This window comes from Equus przewalskii, chromosome 8, assembly GCF_037783145.1.
Source record: "Equus przewalskii isolate Varuska chromosome 8, EquPr2, whole genome shotgun sequence".
NCBI lineage: Eukaryota > Metazoa > Chordata > Mammalia > Perissodactyla > Equidae > Equus > Equus przewalskii.
In genome coordinates, this window is record NC_091838.1 from 2,716,263 (window position 1) to 2,739,565 (window position 23,303).

The 23,303-nt window shown below is 40.8% G+C and overlaps 1 protein-coding gene across 2 annotated transcripts in view; it reads right to left on the bottom strand.

Moving 5' to 3' along the window:
- ATP6V0D2 (ATPase H+ transporting V0 subunit d2) overlaps window positions 1–13,222 on the bottom strand; it is a 52,853-nt gene extending 39,631 nt beyond the window's left edge. Inside the window, exons 1-2 of one of the 2 annotated variants that reach the window (XM_070630352.1) lie at window positions 13,061–13,222; window positions 7,410–7,788 (exon numbers count right to left, since the gene is read on the bottom strand). In XM_070630352.1, coding sequence (XP_070486453.1) covers window positions 7,410–7,539 — 130 coding nt within the window. In that variant the 5' untranslated portion in view covers window positions 7,540–7,788; window positions 13,061–13,222. Of the gene's footprint in view, window positions 1–7,409; window positions 7,974–13,060 lie in introns of those variants that run through there. The other variant, XM_008544707.2, reaches the window with a different exon arrangement.
- Between the last annotated feature and the right edge of the window lie 10,081 nt (window positions 13,223–23,303).

Here is a 23,303-nt window from a genome sequence, read left to right on the forward strand (position 1 = left end):
TTTTTTCCTACCAGTACTTCGCTAGTTTTCCCTGGGGGCCTAGAATGTTGGCCATTTTCACTCTCGTGCCCCCACCTCCCACCCCCATCTGATTGGCATTTTCCCAACATACCGTCCTCCAAGATTTGGTTCACTTTCTAACACATCTTCCATTTGTAGGTTTGAACTATTCTTGTTTTTTTGTTTTTACTTATTTATGATATCTTCTCAACTAGACAGCTGTTTAGAGAGTGAATGTCTTACTCTTTATCATATTCTCCACACCACCTAATACGATTTTTATCACAAAGATGAGCTTAGGGTATTAGTAGATTTAATTTGTGATTAAAACCTGGTACCAATATCCCAGCCAGAGGTCACACAGCACTTTGTTATGTAATTTAGTGCATGTTGCTAGGATGGAAAGTCCTTATTTTGATTCTTATTCACCAGACTATTTCCAAAACAAACTGGTGTTCTCTGAGGATAGAACCAACAGCACAGAATCGTATTCCAAACACCATTAACCATGACCACAAATGGGAAGAATTGTTCCAGGAATTCAAAAGTCTAGCAGAAGAGAGTAAACTAATTCTTGTATGTACACCGCAGTTCAGGGGGTGCTTATGGTTTCCCAGGAATTCTTATGATTTACGGTTTCCAAAACATCTTTAGAAATTTCTGATGTTCTTGGTACCTGGGAGGAAGGCCAGGGAGATATCATCTAAGCATCGGATAAGAAACTGCCACGCTAAAAGTTAAGCTGCTGGCGTAACATCCCAGAGCCAGAAAGGAGAAGTCCCAGGACTTGAACCCAAACATGGAAGCATTTCTAATGTGTATTTTCAGATTCTTACTATGTGCAAAACACAGCCTTAGGCTAGGGGAGCTGAGAGAGGGAAAAGTATAGACTGTAGTTTCTGCCCTTTTATTTTGCTGAGGAAGATTAGCCCTGAGCTAACATCTGTGTTAATCTTCCTCTACTTTTGTATTTGGGCTGCCACCACAGCATAGCTGACAGTGGCATAGGTCCACATCCAGGATCCGAACCCTGGGACCTTGGGCTGCTTGTTAAAGTGGAGAGCACCAAACTTAACTACTATACCATGGAGCTGGCCCCGGTTTCTGCCCTTTTTGAAAAAATGGCATTTCCTTATTTTTTTAAATTTCAGCTTTGTTGGGGTATAATTGATAAGTAAAATTGTAAGTTATTTAAAGAGTCCATTGTGGTGATTTGATGTAGGTATAGCTGTGAAAGGACTTCCCCCGTCTAGTTAATTAAGACATCCATCACCTCACATATTTATAGTTTCCGCCCTTAAGAACCTCACAGTCTACGAGGAGATAGATTCAGTTATTCCTTCCAGTTAAGTCCTTAACTGGGATCGTTCAGGGGGGTAGAGAGAGAAGTGAGATGAACGTCCTTCCCCAGGGGGACACACCTACGCAAATGTCACAGATGCTACACAGGAGTAGGTCCATTAGAGGCACAGTGGAGTACAAAGTGAAGGCTTGCCAATTCTACCCCAGGAGAGACACAGCGGAAGGGGCCGATGGTGGAGTGACTCTGGAGGGGAGACTTTAAAGCAGGACGGGCTTTCTCCGGGCACAGGGGACGGAGAATGGGACTTGTGGCTGAAGGAATAGCTTTGGAAAAGGCAGAAGGCTCTGAAGAAACACTTATAAGGTAGAGATCAGCCAACTGCCTGAGCCTTTCAAACTAAGAGGGAAGTTGATTCTGCCTGATAAAAGCCATTGAAGTGGTACCTATGTGGATCAAGGCTGCCCCAGGTAGAGAAGCCCAAGGTGTCCTGGCCTACATGCTGATCCATATGACCCAATACATATCTAAAGTTATACCACACAATAACTGGACCCCACTTACACTGATACCATTTAATGACTTTTTACATCATCTTTCCTTTGTCTAGTAAAAATAAGTCATGTACTCATGCCTCATAAATTTAGCCCTAACCCTCAATACATTGCAGCTCTTACTGCCCTTGGGTCCTGTCCCCATGCCTGCAGCTCTTCACTGACCGTGGGTCCTGTCCCCATGCTATTCTGTACTATTCTCTGAATAAAAAAGCACTACTGCCAGACGTTGAGAGTCCAAGAAATCTTTCTTTCGACTCCTCGACTCACCAAGCCCGAATCAGTACAACCTCCTAATCTCAAGTTCGTGTGCCTGAGGCACAGCAAGCCGATCACTGAGACATCGGTGCTGGAGGTGGAGAAGGGTTTATGTGAATTGGTCGAAATGAGTAGTTGGGAGCATAGGTTCTCTCAAAGCCACCTTAACAAGAGAAGAAAGTAAGTGGTTTTATAGAGCTAAGGGGGTGGCAGGAGGAGTTATGGAGAAACAAGGGGGAATGGTGTTTCTTTCGCTCCAGAGGAGCCCCTGGGCAATCTGACCCCTGGTCATCTACAGCAGCTGGGGCTGCTTGCCCGGTGGTCCTTGAAGGCCTTCTCTTTCTTCTGTAAAACAGGCTCATAAATCCTCGTGACCTTTGAGTTACCCCTCAGGTTAAACAGAAAAACAGCACATTGACAGGACTAACTTCTTTTCATAACAAGGTCGAAATGTAATCTTACTGAATATTTACAACAACCCTCAGGGACCCGGCTTCAGAAGTATTTCTGAACAGAAAAGTGACAGTGTGGGATATGCATTTTTAACAAAAAGGCATAGAAAATAAGTGCTATAATTAGAGGTAGAAATAATGTCTAAAGGAGCACAGAGAAAGCTCTTTGAAGCAAGGCTCTTCCTGCTCTGTGTATTTAATTTAAAAATAGGTATTATGCATAAATACAGGTAAACAGTGAAAAGTCCCCTATATCTGTCATCCCTAGCCCCAGGTGACTACTGGTTTTAGTTTCTTTTGGAAGTGTTCACAGTTTCTTTGTATCCAGACAATCATACAGAAAACATATTTTACAATTTATCTGCTTTTTTTATTAAAGAGAATCATGCCACACATATTTCTTCCCCTTACTTAATATATCTTGGCAATCTCTCCATATCAGTCCTCTTAGAGTGCATCCTCATGCTTTTTTCTTTTTGTATAGTTGCAGAATGTTCCGTCATGATTTATTGGACCAGTTCTCTCCAGATGGACGTTTGATTTGCTTCTATCTTTTGCTCTTCCAAACAATGCTACGTGAAGCCCCAGGCCAAGGGCACAAGCATTTGAAATCTAGATAGGTACTGCCCCCATCGCCTGCATGAAGGGTTCATATTTTTCCAATATTTTAATTCTCTAGAGTGGGAGCCCTTCTGGGCAGGGGCTCTGTCTTACTCATCATTCCCTCCTTGGCTGTAGCTAGAAAGTGCTTAATATACGATTGTTGGATTAATTCTTACTTGAAGGCACAGCTAGAGGGGAATGAAGGTTACGACCCTTGAAAGGGACATAATCGTTAGTGAGCTAGATCAGCTCCCCTCATTCTCTTCCAAAAAATTAGAGGAGAGAAGACAAAGTAAAGGCTCGAGTCAGGGTCCTCCCCACATCCTGAGAGCCAGCGGACACGTTCACTACATACTTTAGAAAAGACCATTTATTAGTAAATTCTAGAGCTCTAAAGTTTTAATTTTACCACCTTGGAGACAGTGAAAAGATCAGCAGTCCCCAGAAGTGGGGGTGGGAGAAGAGGGATGAATAGGCGGAACACAGAGGATTTTTAGGGCAGTGAAAATACTCTGCATGATACCAGAATGACGGATACACGTCATTGTACACTTGTCCAAATCCACAGAATCTACAACACTAAAGAACTGTGATGTCAACTATGGACTCTGAGTGGTTATGATGTGTCAGTGCAGGTTCATTGATTGTAACAAATGTACCGCTGTAGTGGGGAATGTTGATAAGGGGGGAGGCTATGCACGTGACGGGGCACGAGGTATATGGGAAATCTCTATACCTTCCCCTCAATTTTGCTGTGAACCTAAAACTGCTCTAATAAAGTCTTAATTTAGAAAAATAGCATTAATTCTTTAAAAGAATATGTTATGCCCCTTTAAGGTTATTATTTTGGTGCAAAGTCACTTTTAAAGACTGTAAAGTTTCTATGGGGATACAGCCTTCCAGAAATACCAACGGTAAAGCCACGTGAACTGGCTTCCCTCTTTTGTCTCTGGGAAGGACTGAGTCATAGAGGGTCCTAGCAAATGTTTCAGGTCACTGTTAGTCAGGGGACGGTCTGGGAATAGATGAGTATTTCTGATCACACGGGCACAATGACGCACCGCGTTAAGCGCAATTATGAACACTAGGGCTTTCCAAAGCTTTTCTGGACCATCTTCATTTTCTCTCTTCCAAATTTACCTGAAACCTTACGTGTTCCTTGTAAGTGGGTCTAAAACAATTTGTTGATATCAGCACACTTTTCTTTGAAAGTCTAGAGGACTAGAAAAGACTAAATGCAAATTTAATCTTTGCCAAGTTAGTTTTTCTTTTACAGAAAGTGCCTGCTTCAAAACATACTCTTCTTTATCCATAATTGGTACAGCGCATATTTTGTGCAAAAGTAAACAGAAACCCCAAAGTCCTTAACTTCTATTCCAATAAAAGTCCTTGGTTTCTTCTCTTCAATTCTTAACCCAGCTCAGAAGGTGGCTGGGTCTCTCTGAGTGTGTTCACAGACACAACAGTTGCACTGCTTTCCACAGTTAGTTATTTCCCAACATCCTGTGAAATAATCATATAGGGCAGCCCTCATTATGTTCTATATCAAAATAGAGCTGACATCTACAAGGACTATTCATGTAGCTTCAATGCCTACTCAAGAGGCAGAGACATTTTGGTGAAAAAAGACATGCAGTTATCTCTGTCTTCCATCACTAGCAGCCCACGCGACTGATCACAGCCGTTCTAAGCCTCATCGGCCTCAACTGCTAACTGAAGACGTGAAGTCTTATTTAGATTTATTTTCTCAGCAGCCATTATAACCCATAGTTTGATGACTCACACTTGATATTCCTGGGAGTCTCCAAATAGTAGACTGGCACACAGATTCAAACACAGTTGTGAAACAAATGGTTGAAAAATATATATTATTGGGAGGAAAGAAAGACAGAAACCATAAGATACAATGATGATACATCAACAGTGTGTACGGCAGGGTTTCTTAACCAGGGTGCCAGGATGGCTTTGGGTGGTCCATGACCCCCTGATATTACATGGTAAACTCTAAATGTACACACCTATGTGTATTTTTCTACGAAGGATCATTCTTCAAGTCTTCAAAAGGGTGTGAAACCCTTCATGACCCCCCAGATGGAAGAGGAGGGTACCAAGTCCAGTTAAGTTCCTATTGCGATGATGGATCTGTTCACTTCATTCCTTCCATCTCTTCCCTTTCCTCTTCCCTTAACTGAATCATTGATCAAAAGGGCCCTTGGCTGAAAATATTTGAGAGCAACTTTCAAATTCCTGATTTTTTTAATCTTTTGTACCTTTTTATTTTCTAGAATTCTTTATATGTCTTTAGAATGGCTGCCTGTGGTTTCTCTCTGAATTCTTTAGTGAGCTGGCTAAACCTTGCTTTGTATCGCGAAGATGTCTGATGTATTGTCTGCATTTAAATTTGCATTCCAGAGTCAGTTTAAAAGCTGGACTGAAAAGTAAAGAGAATTCATTCAAACGGCTTCTCTCAGAAGCACTCCTTCTGCCCGGTGTTAATTTTTCTACCTCAATTTTTGCAGATTTTCTATACATGATGAACATTCTCCAGTCACCAAACTCCTCATTTGATACACTGGAGTGAGTTAGGATTGGGGATTATAGTGTAATTATTTGTAACTAACAGAATTAGTTGCCATCTGATTTTTCTAGCTGTTTCCATTACTTATCTCAGTTTGGGTCTTTCTGCCTTAACTCTGGCTTTAGCTGGTCAGAAGCATAAACAAGCGAACTCAGGGCCCTCAGCCCCACTTGAGAAGCTGGCAAGATCACCTTCAGAAGGTTTTTGCCCTTTAATACTCTTCCTAGCAGTCTCGATCCTTATTACTTTCTTGCTTTTTCTAGAATAACCTGGAAGTTTTAAAGCACCTTATTTTTGACATATATTGAGTTTATAAGGACATTTCAAAATGAGCAAGTGTAACTGTTTTTAGTAATAAAAATGCCATCTTATAGATGTGAAATCTTTGGAGGGTTTTGAAAATATTGTGGCTTAACTTAATTTCCAGAGAGGAGGTGTTAGTCAAAGGATAAACAGTTTTGGTTACATCAGATGACCAGGTCCTAGAGACCTACTGTGCAGTAGTGTTTGTAGTCAACAACAGGGTATTGGATGCCTGAAAATTTGCATTGAAAGAGGTTCAGTGTCCTTCTCTCTTTCTGTCTCTCTCACACACACAAATAATGATAACAAATGAGAGGGCAGGAGGCAACTTTTGGAGGCGATGTATAGGTTTACGGCCTAGATTGTGGGGATGGTTCCACAGGTGTGTACTTATCTTTAGACGCACCAAGTTGTATACATTAAATATGTACAGCTCCTTGTAGGTCAATCCCACTCAATAAAGTGGTTAAAAAGGACATAATTCCCTTCTGTGAAGTGCTTTGAGGTTCTTAACTCATTCTCTCATGTATTATCTCATTTATTTCTCCAAACAACTTGGCGAGGCTGGCGTTACCCTGGCATTTTACAAATGAGGAATCTGAGGCTGAGAAGCTTTGAGCCCTGGTCGCCTGCCTACCTGACCTGGCAGAGGCCAAAGGCAGGACTGGTGAATCCAGGACTGGCCTCTCCACAGGCCTGTCTCTTGATTTTTTTTCTTAAGCTTCAGTTAAAGACAAACCTCAAATAAACTCTCAAATTACCAGATACTGAGAAACTAGTGATAGAATAAATTTCTCTAGTCTAAGGTTCTTAGGTTGTTTTTTTTTTCCCCCATAGATCCCTGGGCAGTTTGGTGACGTTCTTCTCAGAATAATACTTATAAATGTGTAGAATGAAAATATACAGGATTACAAACAAAACCAAATATATTAAAATACAGTTATCCAAATATTTTTAAATGTGCAATACTGCACATCTGTTAAATATCAAGATGAAAGGATAAATGCAATATCTCGCGTAAAATTCTAAAATAGTGAAAACATAAAAGCTATTTCAGGGTATCTGCAAGAGCTGTAAAAGGACATGAAAATAATGAATTTCTGTTGGTGACAAAGTGCTAACCACGGAGATCTGTTGCCTACCTTTATAACGAAAAGAACTGCTAAATTTCACTTAAAGAATATTGAAAATAGGCATGCAATATTTTTCCTCGACCAAGTTCGTGGAACTTGAGGCCCCGAAGTGTGGACCAAGGGGCAGCACCTGCTCTGGACTCGGAGGCCGTGGGAACAGAGCGGCTTCTGCATGCTTCCCGCGGGCGGCATCATTGCCGTTTTAGGCGGTGAGAAGAGGGCGCTTACCTTCCAGGGTCTCGCACTGGACCAGGTTGACGTAGTCCCGCTCAGTCAGGAGGCCGGCTTTGCATCCTCGCACCAGGCCCTCCAGGTAGCCGTGGTCCACGTTGAAGTACAGCTCGGCGCCCTCCAGCATGGGGAAGGGTGGCCCCGGTTCGGGCTGAGACAGCTGCGCGTGCGGATGGGCCTGGAAGGCTCGCGCCGTCTGGGAAAGGTGCCGGCCGTGGTCAGGAGCTCCACGGGGCAGGCGGTCAGCTGACAGTCAGGGTTTGCATGACCAGTCTCCTCCGGCTTAGGGGCTTTCTACAAGGGTGCTCAACCTTGTTTTGTTTTCACAGCAACAGTGAGTCAGCTCCATGATCCGCTAAACCCAGAAACAAGCCGCCTGGGGTAGGAGGGGGAGAGTGGGAGAAGGTCAGGCTGGCTTCCCTCCCAGAGCCCTGGGCCCCCTCCCAGCTTTGCCATCGAGGCCTGAAACCTCCAATGTTTTGTAAACATTCCTCCCCATCAGTTTCTGAGCTCTCAGTTGCAAACCCCACTGGTCCTGATTTTCTCCAGGACTATTAATATGAAGAGAGAGAAGGTTTTTGGTTTTTTTTTTAACTTATGTAAATAGACCAAATGCCAGCAGACAGTTTGAAAAATCCTGAGAAGCAAATAGCAACACAGTTGTTTGCAAAACAAATAGTAATGTCTTAACATTGCCAAAGGCTGGTAGCTGCCCCCACCCCCCAGGGTCAGAGCCCAGAAAACAGTCCCCAGGAAGCAGATACACAGTGCCGTGATTCTCCAATAATAAGCCACTGTTGCAAAATTTGACCATTTCTAAGTTGCCCTTAGTTTTCTTTTTCCCATTTGCATCTCATGATTCCTCTGAGACGTGTATCTGAACAAATAGTGGTATTACCCAAATCATCGACGAGAAACCAGCTCTCAGAAGCTGGGAGGCAGCCCAAAATGCACAGTGGCAGTATAGTAAGTATTTAATGAGGCCAGGATTTAATTGTGGAGTTTCATGCTCCAAAAAGGAGGGCTCGTTCTCTCCTATACTTAGCTGAAAAATCGTGTCAAATATCCTGAACGCTATTTTACATGCATAGTATTTCACTGTCATGTATATTGCGTCAAACTCTTAACTGAAGTTAAAATGCGAGAAATTCTCCAGTCCCTGTCTCAGGGGTTTCCAGACTGTTTAGGAGAAGCTAGAAAAGATTAAATCAACGGAAATTCTGCTTTAGTTATTGAAAATCACAGAGAACCAAATTTAGCTTGGGATGGTGCCCAGCAATGCGAAAGTATTCAATAAATAGTTGAGGTTCTTATTATTTCATTATCATTATCCACCCTCTCCCATAACATACTCAAACTCAGACCTCAAACTCGAACTTACACTCTAAACTCAAACATACTCAAGCTCCCTGAGTACATTTTAGGTTGAACCATGTGAACATACCACTTTTGTAGGTCAAAAAAATGGTTGCATATCAGCAATTTTATACAGTTCGAACTATTACAAAAGCACTATTAAATAAATTATAAAAACAAGCTAATTTCCTAATTGTTTTACAAGTATTCATGTGTTTGAATAATTATGTGTGGTTGGTAGATATTCTATATAATATGTGCTACCAAGCATTTCTTCTCAATTCTTGGTTTAATGATGCCACGATGGTAGTTAGAATTTGACCATGGTGGAAATATTGACACCATGGAAATAGGCAAATACTACCAAGCAGGGCATAATTCATTGTTGCTTGTTTGTCTGGACTTAAGAAAGTGATGGAGAAAATGTTAATAAGGCAAATTAAACTTAGTGTGTGGTGTCTATAGCTGTTACATTCTGAATTGCAAAAAACTTGAAGAAATAGTCTTTCAGTATTCAAAAACTGTTATGAGTCTGCAAAGAAGCCACTCACATTGTACCTGACATGTCTTCATTGTTTCACTTTTGTCCTACTCTTTAAAAGAAATAAAAATATCAACCAACATTCATGTGGGAACTACACTTGTTTATCAATTGCAGCCATAGTTTGGCTACGGATACGAGAGTCGAGCAAAGATCAATAAAAGCATTCTGTGAAAATCAGTTAACTATATGCAATTTACAATAAAGAGTATTATTTTATTCTTATTAGTAAATTGGGTGATACACATCCTTTATATTAGTAAAACTTATAACAAATAGATACACATATTTTTTGTGGGGAAAGCTAGTTAAACATGTACAGCACAACACAAAATCTTCAAAGTTTTACCTAGAGCCAGTCTTGCATGTCTACATGCTCATAAAAGAATGGACTGTGTGTATGTGTGTGTGCAAAATAATTTTCAATTTGCTGTATATTAGATTTATGTACTTTTGATTTATGTAGAGACAAGGTCCAATGTTTCTTTAAAATGGTAGACACCTACTCTCTCTGCTATTGGTATTTCCCCTTCCTTCACGTTATCCCTTCAACCTGGCAGAAGCAACAGCATCTTGTAGGGGAGGAAGACAATTCCTCTATCCTCCAGGTTCTTCTGGCTGGTCTACGAATTAAATTGATATGAGACAGAATTACAGGAGAAAATCGAAGATAGCTTTATAATGTATATACATGAGAGAAACCCAGGAAAGCTGAGTGACTCACCAGAATGGCTGAGGTCGCCACCTTAAATACCATTTTCAGCTAAAGGTAAAGGAGGATGCTGGGGGTACTGATTTGGGGCTTCAAAGGGAGGAAGGCAATTTACATGGAGATGGAAATGCAAATGTTTGGTAAACAAGTGTTTGCTGGGCCGTCTGTAGACAATGTTATCTTATGGTATTTGCTCCTTCCTGGAACAGGCCTTCTATCTTAAATTCCTTTAGGCAGTTAGGGGGGAAGGTCAGAGTTTCTTTCAGAGTCTTTTGTTCTTAAAAATAATCAACCCAAACAGACACATTTTGGGGTGGCCAATTCTGATCCTTCACAGTCTCCTTTCTGCTAAAGGTACTTGTCAAGAACGGGGTCAAACTCGTGAGCAATGAGAGGAAACCCAGTCCAGTGACGAGCATACGGAGCTTCTTCATAAATGGGTTCTTATGATGGGAATGAAATAAAAAATGTTCATTTCCAGGTTTAAATTACCAACGATGCTTAGGAGAGTGGGTTCAGGGTGTGAAAGTGTGGGTTTAAGTTCCTTCCTCTGTCTGAGCCCAGTGTTTTCATGTGTAAAATGAGGATGATGACAGTTACCTCATAGTCTGTTAGGATTAAACGAGATAAAATTCTTAAAATGGTTAAGACGTGGGCATGTGTGCGAAGCAGATAATAAAAGAAGCTACTGCGATGGCTTCTCCTCTTCCCCTGTCATTACCAACCATTGTGATCCTAATCTCTATCACTAGGTTGCATTTCTTGGAGCCAGGAGCACTGTTTTGCTCACCTTTCTCTCTCAGGTGCTTAGTAGCATGCTTTGAGCAGAGTAGATATTCACTAGCTCTTTGCTGGATTAACTAGAGATGGACTTCCAAAATGACCTGAAATCACTCTGACAGAATCTTTAGTTCCATGTTTCTCTAGGAAACGCGTATTTGGTAAGCATAGCTGAAGAATGAGGGTATTTTGTGGTTTTGTAGCATGATATACATATATATGTGTGTCTGTGTAGGTATGCTTCTCTGTGTAGGAATATAGGATTTGTTGTGACTTTCTGTAAATTTTAAGAGCTCCCAAGAGTCATTAGTTTCATAGCATTAGAGGATCAACTTACTCTTCCAAGGAATGGAGAAATTCCTTGGAATAAAAGATATAAAAACTCTTTTTCTAGATGCAGTAGGCCCTCCAAAGGACAGTGAGGAAGCAAAGCAGATCCAGGCTGCTCCCTGTGAACATTCCTCTCGGTGTCAAGATGCAGCCGACTGAGGCAAGCCCAGGCCTTACTGGACTCTGGGGTAGTTCTCAAGGTGGACAGCCAAGCCCGCCCTCACACAGTCCCTGGGAGTGTCTTCAGAGGTAGAGTGCTCTGGGGGATGCACCTTGGGGGCCCAGGATGTCATCTTCAATGACCTAGTCAAAGGCCGTTTTTTTTGGTTTTTGCTGAAGAAGATTCACCTGAGCTGACATCTATTGCCAAGCTTCCTCTTTTTGTATGTGAGTCGTCACCACAGCACGGCCACTGACAGATAAGTGGTGTAGGTCCATTCCCGGGAACCAAAGCCAGGCCGCCAAAGTGGAGCATGCTGAATTAACCACTAGGCTACTGGGGCCAGCCCCCAAAGGCCTTTCTCTTAAGATAATGCAGACTTCCCCTCCCATGCCCTGTTGGTAACACCCTATTTGTAATGCCTGGGTTAGTCCCTTTCCCAACATCAGGGTCCTGTTGACCTGCTAATTTGCAACTAAACAGCTCTTTGAGAACTTTGAAAAAATGTATCCTGGGCATGTTTAATATATGTTCTTTGTTCTAAAAAGATACAAGGCTGTACTGAAACCCATGCTTCTCCAGAACCCTTTCTAAGCCCTTCCTGGGTTATAATTCTCACCCTGGCTCAAGTAAAACTCACCTTATTTCGCTTATCTATAGAATGGGTATTGGTTGTTTTGCGTTGACATGGGACATTTCAAACAATTACAAAAGGAAACAATACTATAATTAATCCTCATGTGTCCATCAACCAGCTTCAATAATTATCTGCTCACATCCAATCTTGGTTCAGCTTTACCACAGATCAGGGAGCTTTTTCTGTAAAGGGCCAGAGTCAATATTTTAGGCATTGTAGGCCATACCAGCTCAGCTGCAACTACTCAACCCTGCCATTGTAGCGGGAAAGCAGACATAGACCACTCATAAATGAATGTGCATGACTGTGTTCCAATAAAACTTTATTTATAAATCTGATGGTGGGCCAGATTTGGCCTCTGGGCCATAGTTTGCCAACCCCTGACCTATAACCTTGCCCACTGCCTCCTCACCCTGAATTATTTTCAAGCAAATCCAAGATATCACATTATTTTAACCATAAATATTTCAGTATCTATCTCTAAAAGACAAAGATCCTTTAACAATATAATCATAATTATATTATAATACTTAAAGTTATTCCTTAACAATAAACACCCAGTCAATGTTCAAATTTTCTCAACATAATTTTTATTTTTTTACACTTGGTTTGTTTGAATGAGGAGGCATTACATTTGGTTTACACATCTCTTAACTTTCTTTTAGGTACACCTCCCCTCCCACTAGCCCTGCTTTTTAAGAAACTGAGCCACACAGTTCTAGAATTTTCTATGGTTTGGAATTTGCTGATTGCATCCTGAGTGCCATTTGACCTATTGCTCAGTCTCCTGTAAGTCCTATAAGTTGGTAGGTAGATCTGGAGACTAGATCACTCTTATGTTAGATTTTTTTGCGAGAGCACTTCCCAGCATTATCGAGTACTTCCATCAGGATGCACGTGACATCCGTCTCTCACTTTTGTTTAATGTCAGCAGCCATTTATGATCACCACCCAGATCCATTGCTTCATTCAGAGTAACAAAATGATTATTTTGCAGTTTATCTTTCCTTCTTCATTTATTAGCTGCAATACTTCTGTAAAAAGTAACTTCTCAACATCGAATATTGGTTACCCTAGTTTACAGTTCATAAAGAAAGGCAGGATAAATGCTTACCTCATTTCATTTCCTTACCAGTTTTCCAAATAATGAGTTGGTTCTCTAACATCCTCCAAAAGTGACCAATAAAGGCTTTCTTAAAAAATAAAAAATATTATTAACTTGCGTGTTTAAACATAGTCAGCATGTTCTATTGATATAAACTTGGTCGTCTTTGGTGACTTCCTTGCTTTCTGTAACAACAGGATGTTCCATGCTCATTTTGTACCATTTTTGCCCAGACCCGGAATCAGCTGTTTCTTCGAGGAGCTGTGGTTTAATTTTGCGGTTCTTGATGTGTGATCACGACACGGCGGCCTCTGCAGGGCGGTGGGCAGCTCAGCAAGGGGGTGAAGGCCCACACTGCCCACTGGGGGTGACACCTGCGCACACACATGGAGGCAAGGCTTTCGCAGACTGTTTGCATAACTTTTCTCCCGGGTACTTAAGTTTTTCTAATTGGAACATGTCAAAACAAACCTCCCCATCAGTCCAAGAAAAACATTATGCTGAATAAATGGAGTTTTCAAGCCCCGTGAACTTAACTCCTGTGTGTGTTCTTCAAGAATCCCAACTTGATTCAAATGGATTACAGTGAGAAAACCCAGAGATTGTGGGACAGGAACAGCTCCGGCAACCAGGACTGCTCCCTTGACCTTGACTCAGAGCAGCATCGCATCACAGGCTTCCTACAAACAGAGGAGGATATGAGAACCGTCATCAAATCCATTGACGCTCAGGTCTGCTGCAGCCAGAAGGATCCTTCGGTGTGAGGTTAGAAGTGGGACCGTTTGTGCTTTGTTGACTTTGGATAAAGTTTTAAGGGTGTTTTAATGTTTTCTTCTTCTTGAAGAGAAGACTAGAAGTATTTCTGCTGTCGGCTGGCTATGAAATCTGCCCTATGAGTGATTTGTAATCTGCCCTTCACCCTAATGGTTCACCTTCTGTACTTTAACAAAATAATATGTACACTTTTGTAAGTTAATTAAACCTGGACCTGACACAGTACGTCTTTCTTCATAATATCCCGTGTTCTTCAGTGACCCTATTTAATTTCTTTCTATAAGTCTGTTCTATGGCAAGAATTTTTAATCTAATTGGAAAAGTGCAAAAATCAGTAATCACTCATAATATTTAGATAAAATATTCACATAGGTGTAACTATAAAGTGAAGGTAAAAAGTTCAAAATCCTGGAATGGCCGTTTATTTCAAAAGCTTAAGGGCATCAATTAGTACTTTAATCCAAATTCTATAGTCTGACTTGCAGAGAAATGAATAATTACTTGAGAAAGAAGATCACTTTCCCTTATATTTTACGTTTTGTTCTGTTGCTGTTGTTTTCTTTTCTGCTCCCCAGAGGAAATGCATACTTTTTGCAAAAATTCAACCATTAAAGAAATACAGAGATGTAAGTACCCCTAATACGACTCTGAAGAGATAACCACTGATAACAGTTTGGGTGAACGCTGAAACAGGTTTTTTAAGCACATGTTCAGGGTGCCAGAACTAGTCTATCAAAGGGTCATTTTGGTTTTGAACCACAAGAGGTCACCATAACATTACAGCAAGTGACTTTTCATTGGATTTACTTTCCCTGTAAATGTTTTTCATTTGAAGTGTCACATCAAAATTTAAACAAGTGACTTCCAGTTGTTTACGTTAAAAGACTTTTTTAGCCATCACAAGACATATCAGGGAGTTCTGCTCTTCCTCATCTCTTCCTCCATTCCCCAAACCATCACTGGTCCTCGTCATAGGTGCAAGCCTTTCTTCCATTCCCCATAAACAGCATTTTTTGCCTTTTCATCTGTTATTTCACAATCTGGCTTCCTTTACCTCACATGTGCACAGCGAGTTACCTTATTTTAAGCATTCCTGAGAGATTTTCTGGGTATGGGTGTGGGGGGAAGAAAAGCACTGTGAACAGATTTGAGAAATGCAGGAGGTCGTACATCCCATCTTGGATGGTCAAAGGGTGTGTTAACACAGGAAGTCTCCGAGACATCCTTTGGTGATTAAAGCTGCTTAACTTGAAAACAGCACTTTCCAAACGATTGGACAATGGCTCCCTTTGTTTGGGCAATTCAAGCCTTTAACAACCTGAGGAAGTAGCATTCTTTGACAGATTATTTGGGAAATTCTCATTTATAACATTGACTATTTTAGAAATGTTATAAAACTCATCTATCACACTATTACATAAGCATTCAATTCATTTGTCACTTGAGGAAATGATATATTTGTGAATTTACATGTATTTTAAAATGTAATAGGCTCACCATGCTTTTGTCTCTCTTCCAAACAGTTCTAGTTTTTAATTTTTGTTTCTGTCCTGGTGGCAGAGATCCCAGGGCCTGTCTTGCTACAGCAGTAGCTTGTATGGTAATTAAATGAGCTAATGATACAAAACTCACCAGCCGGAATAATAAATGGCATTATTATGCCAATTATACTATTTCTGTGAGAATGTATGAACTAAAAAAAATGAATCAAATCATTATAGGTGGAAAGATCATTATTTTACTTTATTATAAGACTAGTAAAACATCACAGAAGAAAGATTTGTAATCAGAAAAAGTTTTATACCAATAAACCTTACAATCTTAGAATAGGAAGGGACCTCAGAGATAATTTGATATAATGTCACACCAACTGCAGAAATAAGGAGGACCTCATGGCTTTTTGAGTCTAAACCTTACTTTTTCGGATATCTCCAAGTATTAGAAATATCTATGCCTAGTAAAGAAAAGCATGCTCCCATGGAACTCCAATCAACTAGTTCTATTTCTATAAGATATAGTGTTTTCAAAAAGATCATTTTATTGGGCTTGCCAAATTATCTTTAAAATTGTTACAAAATGACTTTTTAAAAACATTTGAAATGACTTTTCTTTTTTTCTGAAAAAGAAATTTCTTGATGTAAGAGTGCTTCAAATGCCACATAGAATACACATGTAAAACATATTGGAAATGAATGAGAACTTAGGAACATGACAAACAGCTTATTTACCTTAAAGAAAGAGGAACTTGACTTCAAAAAGGTTGAGGAGTTATCTTTTTTTAACAAGCGTCACAAATCAGTGACGGCAGAACTAGGGACAAAAAAAGATATTCTGACTCTAGGTTTATCATCCTTTCTAGTATTTTAAAAGTCATTTATAAAGTATTCATAATTTTATGCAAATATGAGGTTATTATTCGATTAACCTTAGATCTATAGTCTCAAGAGCAGTTATTCTTCTGGGGGAAGAACCTTTCCCCAGAGTGTGCTTCTCTGTTTCCACCACTAGGCTACTGAATGACACACAGTATGGGACCTCATGTAGGCCTAGAGTGGTGAACTGCCAAGTCACAAAGGGTAGGAAGTTCCAAGGACTCGGGTGAGTAGAGGTTACTTGAGGACAGTGAGGTTATCACTTCCCACTTCACTTTACTTCTAAAGCAACAAGACCCAGTTCTAACTATTCATTTTTTTTTTGAGGAAGATTAGCCCTGAGCTAACTACTGTCAGTTCTCCTCTTTTTGCTGAGGAAGACTGGCCCTGAGCTAACATCCATGCCCATCTTCCTCTACGTTATACGTGGGACACCTACCACAGCATGCCTTTTTGCCAAGTGGTGCCATGTCCACCCCCGGGATCCGAACTGGTGAACCCAGGGCCACTGAGAAGCAGAACAGAATGTGGGCACTTAACTGCTGCGCCACCGGCCCAGCCCCTCTAACTATTCTTGAAGCCTGAGATATAATTTGCTTTGGTGGTCTCACCTCTGTTTCGTGAGTAGAAAAGGAGAGTGTTAAGTCGAAAGTACTGAGGCTAATTATACGGCGCATTTCAACATCAGAATGTATCCATAGGAGGCCTTTCTGAGTACAACATAAATGGTAGAAACAATAAGGGAAAAATGGGAAGACTTCTACACAAATATTTAAAATGTGTTGAGGGGGGATGGCAGTAGTGCATGCCAGTGTCCACTGCACAGTGGAACTAAAGATGCGGTAACAAACGAATGCTTAATTAAATTGGGGAATATCTTCATGACTGACACTAGTCAGCCATTTAAAATTGTCTTTTAGGGGCCGGCCCAGTGCTACAGTGGTTACATTTGCATGCCCCACTTGGGTGCCAGGGTTCCCAGGTTTGGATCCAGGGCATGGACCTCCACACTGCTCATCAAGCCATGCTGTGGAGGCATCCCACACACGAAATAGAGGAAGATGGGCAGAGATGTTAGCTCAGCACCACCTTCCCCCCACCCCCCACACAGATCATCTTTTAGATAAATGTATTTTTTTGACTTGGGAAAATAAGGATATTGTCAGGTGGAAAAAAGTGTTACACTGCATTATATATACCATGATTTTTTTGGTAAATAATAATATATAAATATGGAAAGGAATGACATTTATATACATCCAAAAGGTAAAATTATTTTTCAATGGTTAGCTTTCTTTTTGTGTTTTCAAAAATTTTGCACTAGGTATGTGTAAGGGGATCAGAATTGGCCATCCCAAAATGTGTCTCTTTGGCTTGATTATTTTTTAGAACAAAAGACTCAGGGAGAAACTTTGACCTTCTCCCTAACTGCCTAAAAGAATTTAGGATGGAAAGCCTGTTTAAGGAAGGAGCTATCACCATAGATACCCATAGTATAATATGGACCAGGTGTGGTAGACAGGGAGGAACCTAGCAAGGCCCATTTCATCAAAGTCCTCTCCACGTCCCGTTGTCTGTACAAGGCATGGCCAACATTGTTGACGAAACATTTGCTTTTCCATCTCTGTGTGAATTCCTTCCTCCCCTTTGAAGTCCCAAACCACTATCTTCAACATCCTCTTCTGTCTTTAGCTGAAGATGGTATTTAAAAGGTGGTGGCTTTGGCCATTTTGGAAACGCTCACTTTTCCTTGGTTTCTCACATGTACATGTTATTAAGCTTGCTTGATTTTCTCCTGTTATTCTGTCTCATGTCAATTTAATTCTTAGAACAGCCAGAAGGACCTGGAGGATAGAGGAAAATTTCTTCCTCCTCTAGACATATATTACCTCTGAAATTGGAAAGCAACAAAACCAAAGTAAACGTAACAAAGGGTTGGTAAAGCAACTCCTTTGCAATAATGACTGTGCAATGCTCCCCAGCCTGCCTAAGCCAGTCAGAGCTTGCCAGACACAAATCTCTCTCTCTTTTTTTGTCCCAGTGACTCCCTCATCTTCCTGTTTCCCTGAAGGTGAGGCATTTGGGGTCCATGAATTTACTGCTTAGGTGGCCAGTTTTGCCATTTGTGAGTTGTACACAGAACACGGCTATGAATCTTTGGTTTACATGTGAATGTCTAAAACAATATTTCAAATTGTGATTTGTAGATCATTTACATTGGATGCTTGTTAAAAATGCAGGCTCTTGGGCTCTTTCCCAGGCCCAATGAATCTGAAATTTTGGGAATAGTGTTCTGGAATTTGCATTTTCAACCAGCTCCCTGAGTTACTTTTATGCTCACTAAAGTTTGAGAACCCTTGGTAATGGCTGAGATCAAGAGTGAGAAAAATTAGAGCAAAAACACTGAACTGGTGAGCGCTTTTCAACTCTGGGTTTTATTTATGAGGCTTCTTGTCTGAGCTATTTTTTCTGGCAGGTGTTTATATACTTACTTTTAAAGGCACAAAAATATAGGGACAAACCAATGATGTAATTTCAATAAGCTGAGAGATTTTCCCCTCCCACCCCAGAAATTAACTTCATGAAAACATCCAGCATGTATTTAGAGATCAAAGTGAATAAACCAAGAGGCATTGTCTTAAAAAACAAAACAAAACAGCATTTCAGAAATAAAACTTCACATAATGGAGGAATAAAATCTGGATTGAAATATTCTCTGCTTTCCTGAGGCCAAACAGCACCTAACAAATTTGGACACCAGGTGAGTTGATAATAGGGTAGTAAGAATTCGATCTTGAAAGCTTTCACGATGGGCTTCAGCTTGACCACAGGCTCCTCGCGGGCAGCAGGGCTCAGACTCACATTCTGAGAACGAAACTGTGACTCCAATTTCAATCCACAGCAGGTTTCTCCAAAATGCTGGAGAGAGAATATTGGTTACAGACAAAGAGTTGGAGAGAAAAGTATTGCCAAAGATGCAATTGATGGTGTTCTAGGCAGAGAAAACTATCTCCCTGGAGAGAAAGGCTTGTGTGGGAATTAGAGATATGTGAGAAGGATCTTGTACATGTTGTAGAAATGCCTTGAAACCACAAATCAGTCAAGAATCAAGGTTCTTTTCCCTGTTAGCTTCTTTTTTAGAGTCTTATTTGAATTAAACACTGCATCAAGGAAATCCAGGGCATGTTTTAGTAAATAGTTAACAAATCTTGATTTATTTAAGTCAGAAATTGGTCTCTAAGCCACTGGTTTTTGAAATGTCTATGAAAACTATGCAAAAATTCTTTGAATAAAAGTTCTGATTTTTATTTGTTAAAGTGCTCATTTGAAGGTAGTTTGTCCAGCTCTTCAAATATTGTTTTCTTCTCATCATAATTATACTGACACTTGATTATCTGTGGCAGCCAAGGGAATTGTACCTTGAGGAGCTCCTGCTGTGGGGAACTCGGCTGCCTGTGGGCCCAGCCCCTGCGCTCCAAGATCCTTCGCTCCCTGTGCACAGAGGCCACGCTGCGCCCCCATGTCTAAGTGTGGTGGGGACACCAAGGCAGGCCCATTCCCGGGAGACAAAGGACTCCTTTCTGAGCTACCTTTGTTGTTTAAAGGCTGCTAAATTGGGGAGAAAATTGTTACTCAACAATAGATAAATAATAGAACCCTCAAAGCCATTTACTTAAGTTAGTTTTTAATATACTATGTAATTATCATATATAATATATAACAATAATGGTATTTGTTGAGCAGTAGTAATGTTCCAGATACTAAGTGCTTTACCTGAACTAAGTTGTTCACAACAATCCTGTGATATTTGTGTTATTGTTATTAATTTATTTCGTGGAGGTCACACGGGTTTGTAACATTAGATAAATTTCAGGCGTACATTTGTGTTATTATTATTTCAAGTTCACAGAGAAGAAACCTGGAGGAACCAAGAGGTGAAGTGACTTTCCTAAGGTCGTCGAGCTGGTGAGTGGTGTCACCAGGATTTGAACCTGGGGAGTCCACTTGCAGAGCCAAGCCTGAGCTAGGGCTGGAGAATCTGTCCCCACGTTCACTCCCACAGTTGTCAACGGGCCTTCACTCCTTCCTTTCCACGGGAACTTACCTCCCGTGAGTTTAAACATGAGATCACGCTATACAGAGTTTTGTATTTTTTTCCACCAGCAGCATTTCGTAAATATTTTTTCGTGTAACTAAACGTATTTGTAATCACCAGTTCTTTATGGCTTTGGATGCAAAAATGTTAACTTGAAAAGGAGAATTCCTTTTGGCAAATCCGCTAAAATATAGTGAAAACCGTCTCTCTTTATCTCTTTAATTTACGCACTAAAACAGGGAAACCTCACTCACCAGTTGGCTGTCGGCTTCTCTGATTCACGACAATAAAAAAAAAAGTGAAATTGGTGTTTTTACTTGAGAGGAGAGATCTTATCTGCTTTTAGTACTATATACTCACATCTATCTTCCTTTTTGTAATTATAAGATAAATAACTTGTAAAATTTGAAATTCTACAAAAGGTAAAAACTCTTTCTTCAGTGCTAAATGTAGAGATACAAAGTTAACACGAATAATTCACTACTGTAGTGAAGAAAAAATACTATTTTCAGTAATTGAAAAATTCTTACTGAGCTGTCTGAATTATTACGGTCTTTTTTTTGGTAAGGCGTTGTGATATGGGAAACAGTCTGCCAAGGGTAGCAGGAAAGTCTCTCCCGTCTCTGAGTTTCACACAAAGGCTTCCTGCTTGGAGGTCTTCGTTGTTTATTTACGGGAAGAGAGCTTGAGGGGGGCTCACACTGTTGGCTCCACACATCCCTGTGTATGTGACGTTGACTTAAAAGAGCCCCACGCTAGTTGTCATTATAAACACAAATCCTCCACCTCGGGAGAAAGAAAGTCAATAAGACGGAGGCCTTCAGAATGATGTCTCAGGCCTGAGAGCACCTTCGACAAAATGCATCCCATTAGGAGGGCTCTAAGGAGAAGGAAACTTGAAAATCAGCAACGAAACTGCAGCTATGCTAAGAGGAACTAATTCTAAATGAAGTAAATTCTTCGTGCTGTCTTTTAAAAGCGTCTTTTGGTTATAGCTTTTCATTTTCAAGATCCAGGAGGGTGTAGAACCGTGTATCACTCCCGGCGATACCCCTCATTTCTTGTGTTGCTTCCTTTCTTTTACTGCAGACGACTAAAGACTGACAATAGAATAGAATACAACACGTTTATAATTTTTTTTTTACATTTTGCACCAATATTGTTCATGTAAAAGAGAAATGAGTTTTCCCTAAATGGTATCCTTAGCCTTTAATGAGTTTTCCATTTGGCACAATTCCTTAAGTCCTTTCAAGAGAATCTTCTTTAGGCGTCGGGTTATAACTTAATTCAATCAATTTATGGAATACAAGCGGGGCCATTATTCTAGGAAGTTTCCATGGGTTCGGGATCTCTATTGCCCAGGAAACTTTCTAGGATTTAACTTGATGAGCCCGTCTAACTTTGCTTTTTATAAACCGGCTATAGAGTGGAAGCTGGCACTGAGCGATTGGAGCAAAGTGTTACGTTACACATTGTTATGAATGTTAATAGCTGACTATTTAGCAAGAATTTGTGACTTTTGGGCAATGAATGGGAGCTGAGGATGAGGTAAGATTTTTTTCTTTAGAAGCTGAAGGCACAGTTTATTTAATTCACTTCAGAGAATACCGCTGGAGTAAAGTTCAGCACAGAAGCAGGTGCTAAACACCACTTCCATTTATTCAGCTGGTGTGAGTGTTACAGGAAGCCACTTACAAGCGGTAAACACACGGATACAAAAATAAAAGTTCCTTTAAAACTGGCCTTAAGTCTAAAGCTTATTTCAACAATTTTATTACTTCAATTAAGTTAAAATATATGATTTAAATAACTATAAGTAGTTAATTAATGTGTGAAAAGCACATGGTCCCAAACGATGCTGGAGTGGTCTCCCAAATAATGAAGCAATTATGCACAATAAAGAGAAATACAGGCAGAAGACTCTTATGGAGTGGGATGTTATTCTACATATTACTTTAGGTGTTATTCTTTCTCAGGAGTTAGTTAGGCTAAAAGAACATATCTATAATGTGTTTTTAACATTTAAATATTGTAACCTGTCAAAGTTTGATGAAGGCCCTTGTAAAAACTTTGAACGCCTAATAGTTAGATTTTGTCTCCAGGCGCAGAATTTATACTATCAACAACCCTTCTGGTTAATAATTGGTGTTTCAAAGAAGAGAACTAATCAGTGGTGTCTTTTCCTGTTTTCATTTTTTTTTCAAAGATTTTTTATTTTTTCTCCCCAAAGCCCCCCGGTACATAGTTGTATATTATTTGTTGGGGGTCCTTCTAGTTGTGGCATGTGGGACGCTGCCTCAGCGTGGTTTGATGAGCAATGCCATGTCCGCGCCCAGGATTCGAATCAATGAAACACTGGGCCGCCTGCAGCGGAGCGCGTGAACTTAACCACTGGGCCACGGGGCCAGGACCCTCCTGTTCTCATTTTTAAAGGGCTTCAAAATCGATGACCGTTGTTACCAGTTTTGGAGGAACCTGGTTCAGGCTTGGCAGGAGGCTCTGGACAAGCTCTCCGTGCTGTGAGGCCAGCTGAGGCCAGGACATCAGAGGTTTCTGGAGCCGGCTCGTTTCTGCAGCTCCTGCCGCCCGGAGAACCCAGACACATGGGGGAACGGGCTCATGGAAGCGTCTGAGGCCTTCACTGCTGCCCAGGCCTAGCACTTACGGCGGATACGTCCTGCTCGTTGGGCCACAGGAGTCCATCGACCCTAACGCCAGGCTCTCTGGGACGCGCATGCTGTTCTTGGAGCAGCACCCCAAGAGTTGACTTCCCTCCATTTGTTCCCTTTTCTTCTCTTTTCCACTCTGCTCATGTTGCCCATTCTGCGAGTTTCTTCCAAAGCTTGAGGCACCAAAGCACGAGCTGTCCACCTGCTTAAACCCACCCTTCTCCCTGTTTCCTAGTCCTTGAGAACTCCCCGGGTTCTTGACCAAGATGAGTCGGTTATCCTGTGGTTCCGCTCCCTCTGCAGGATTGGCTTATTTTTTCTCAGCTACAGCCCAGTTGTATTTCAAACTTTCCTCCAAA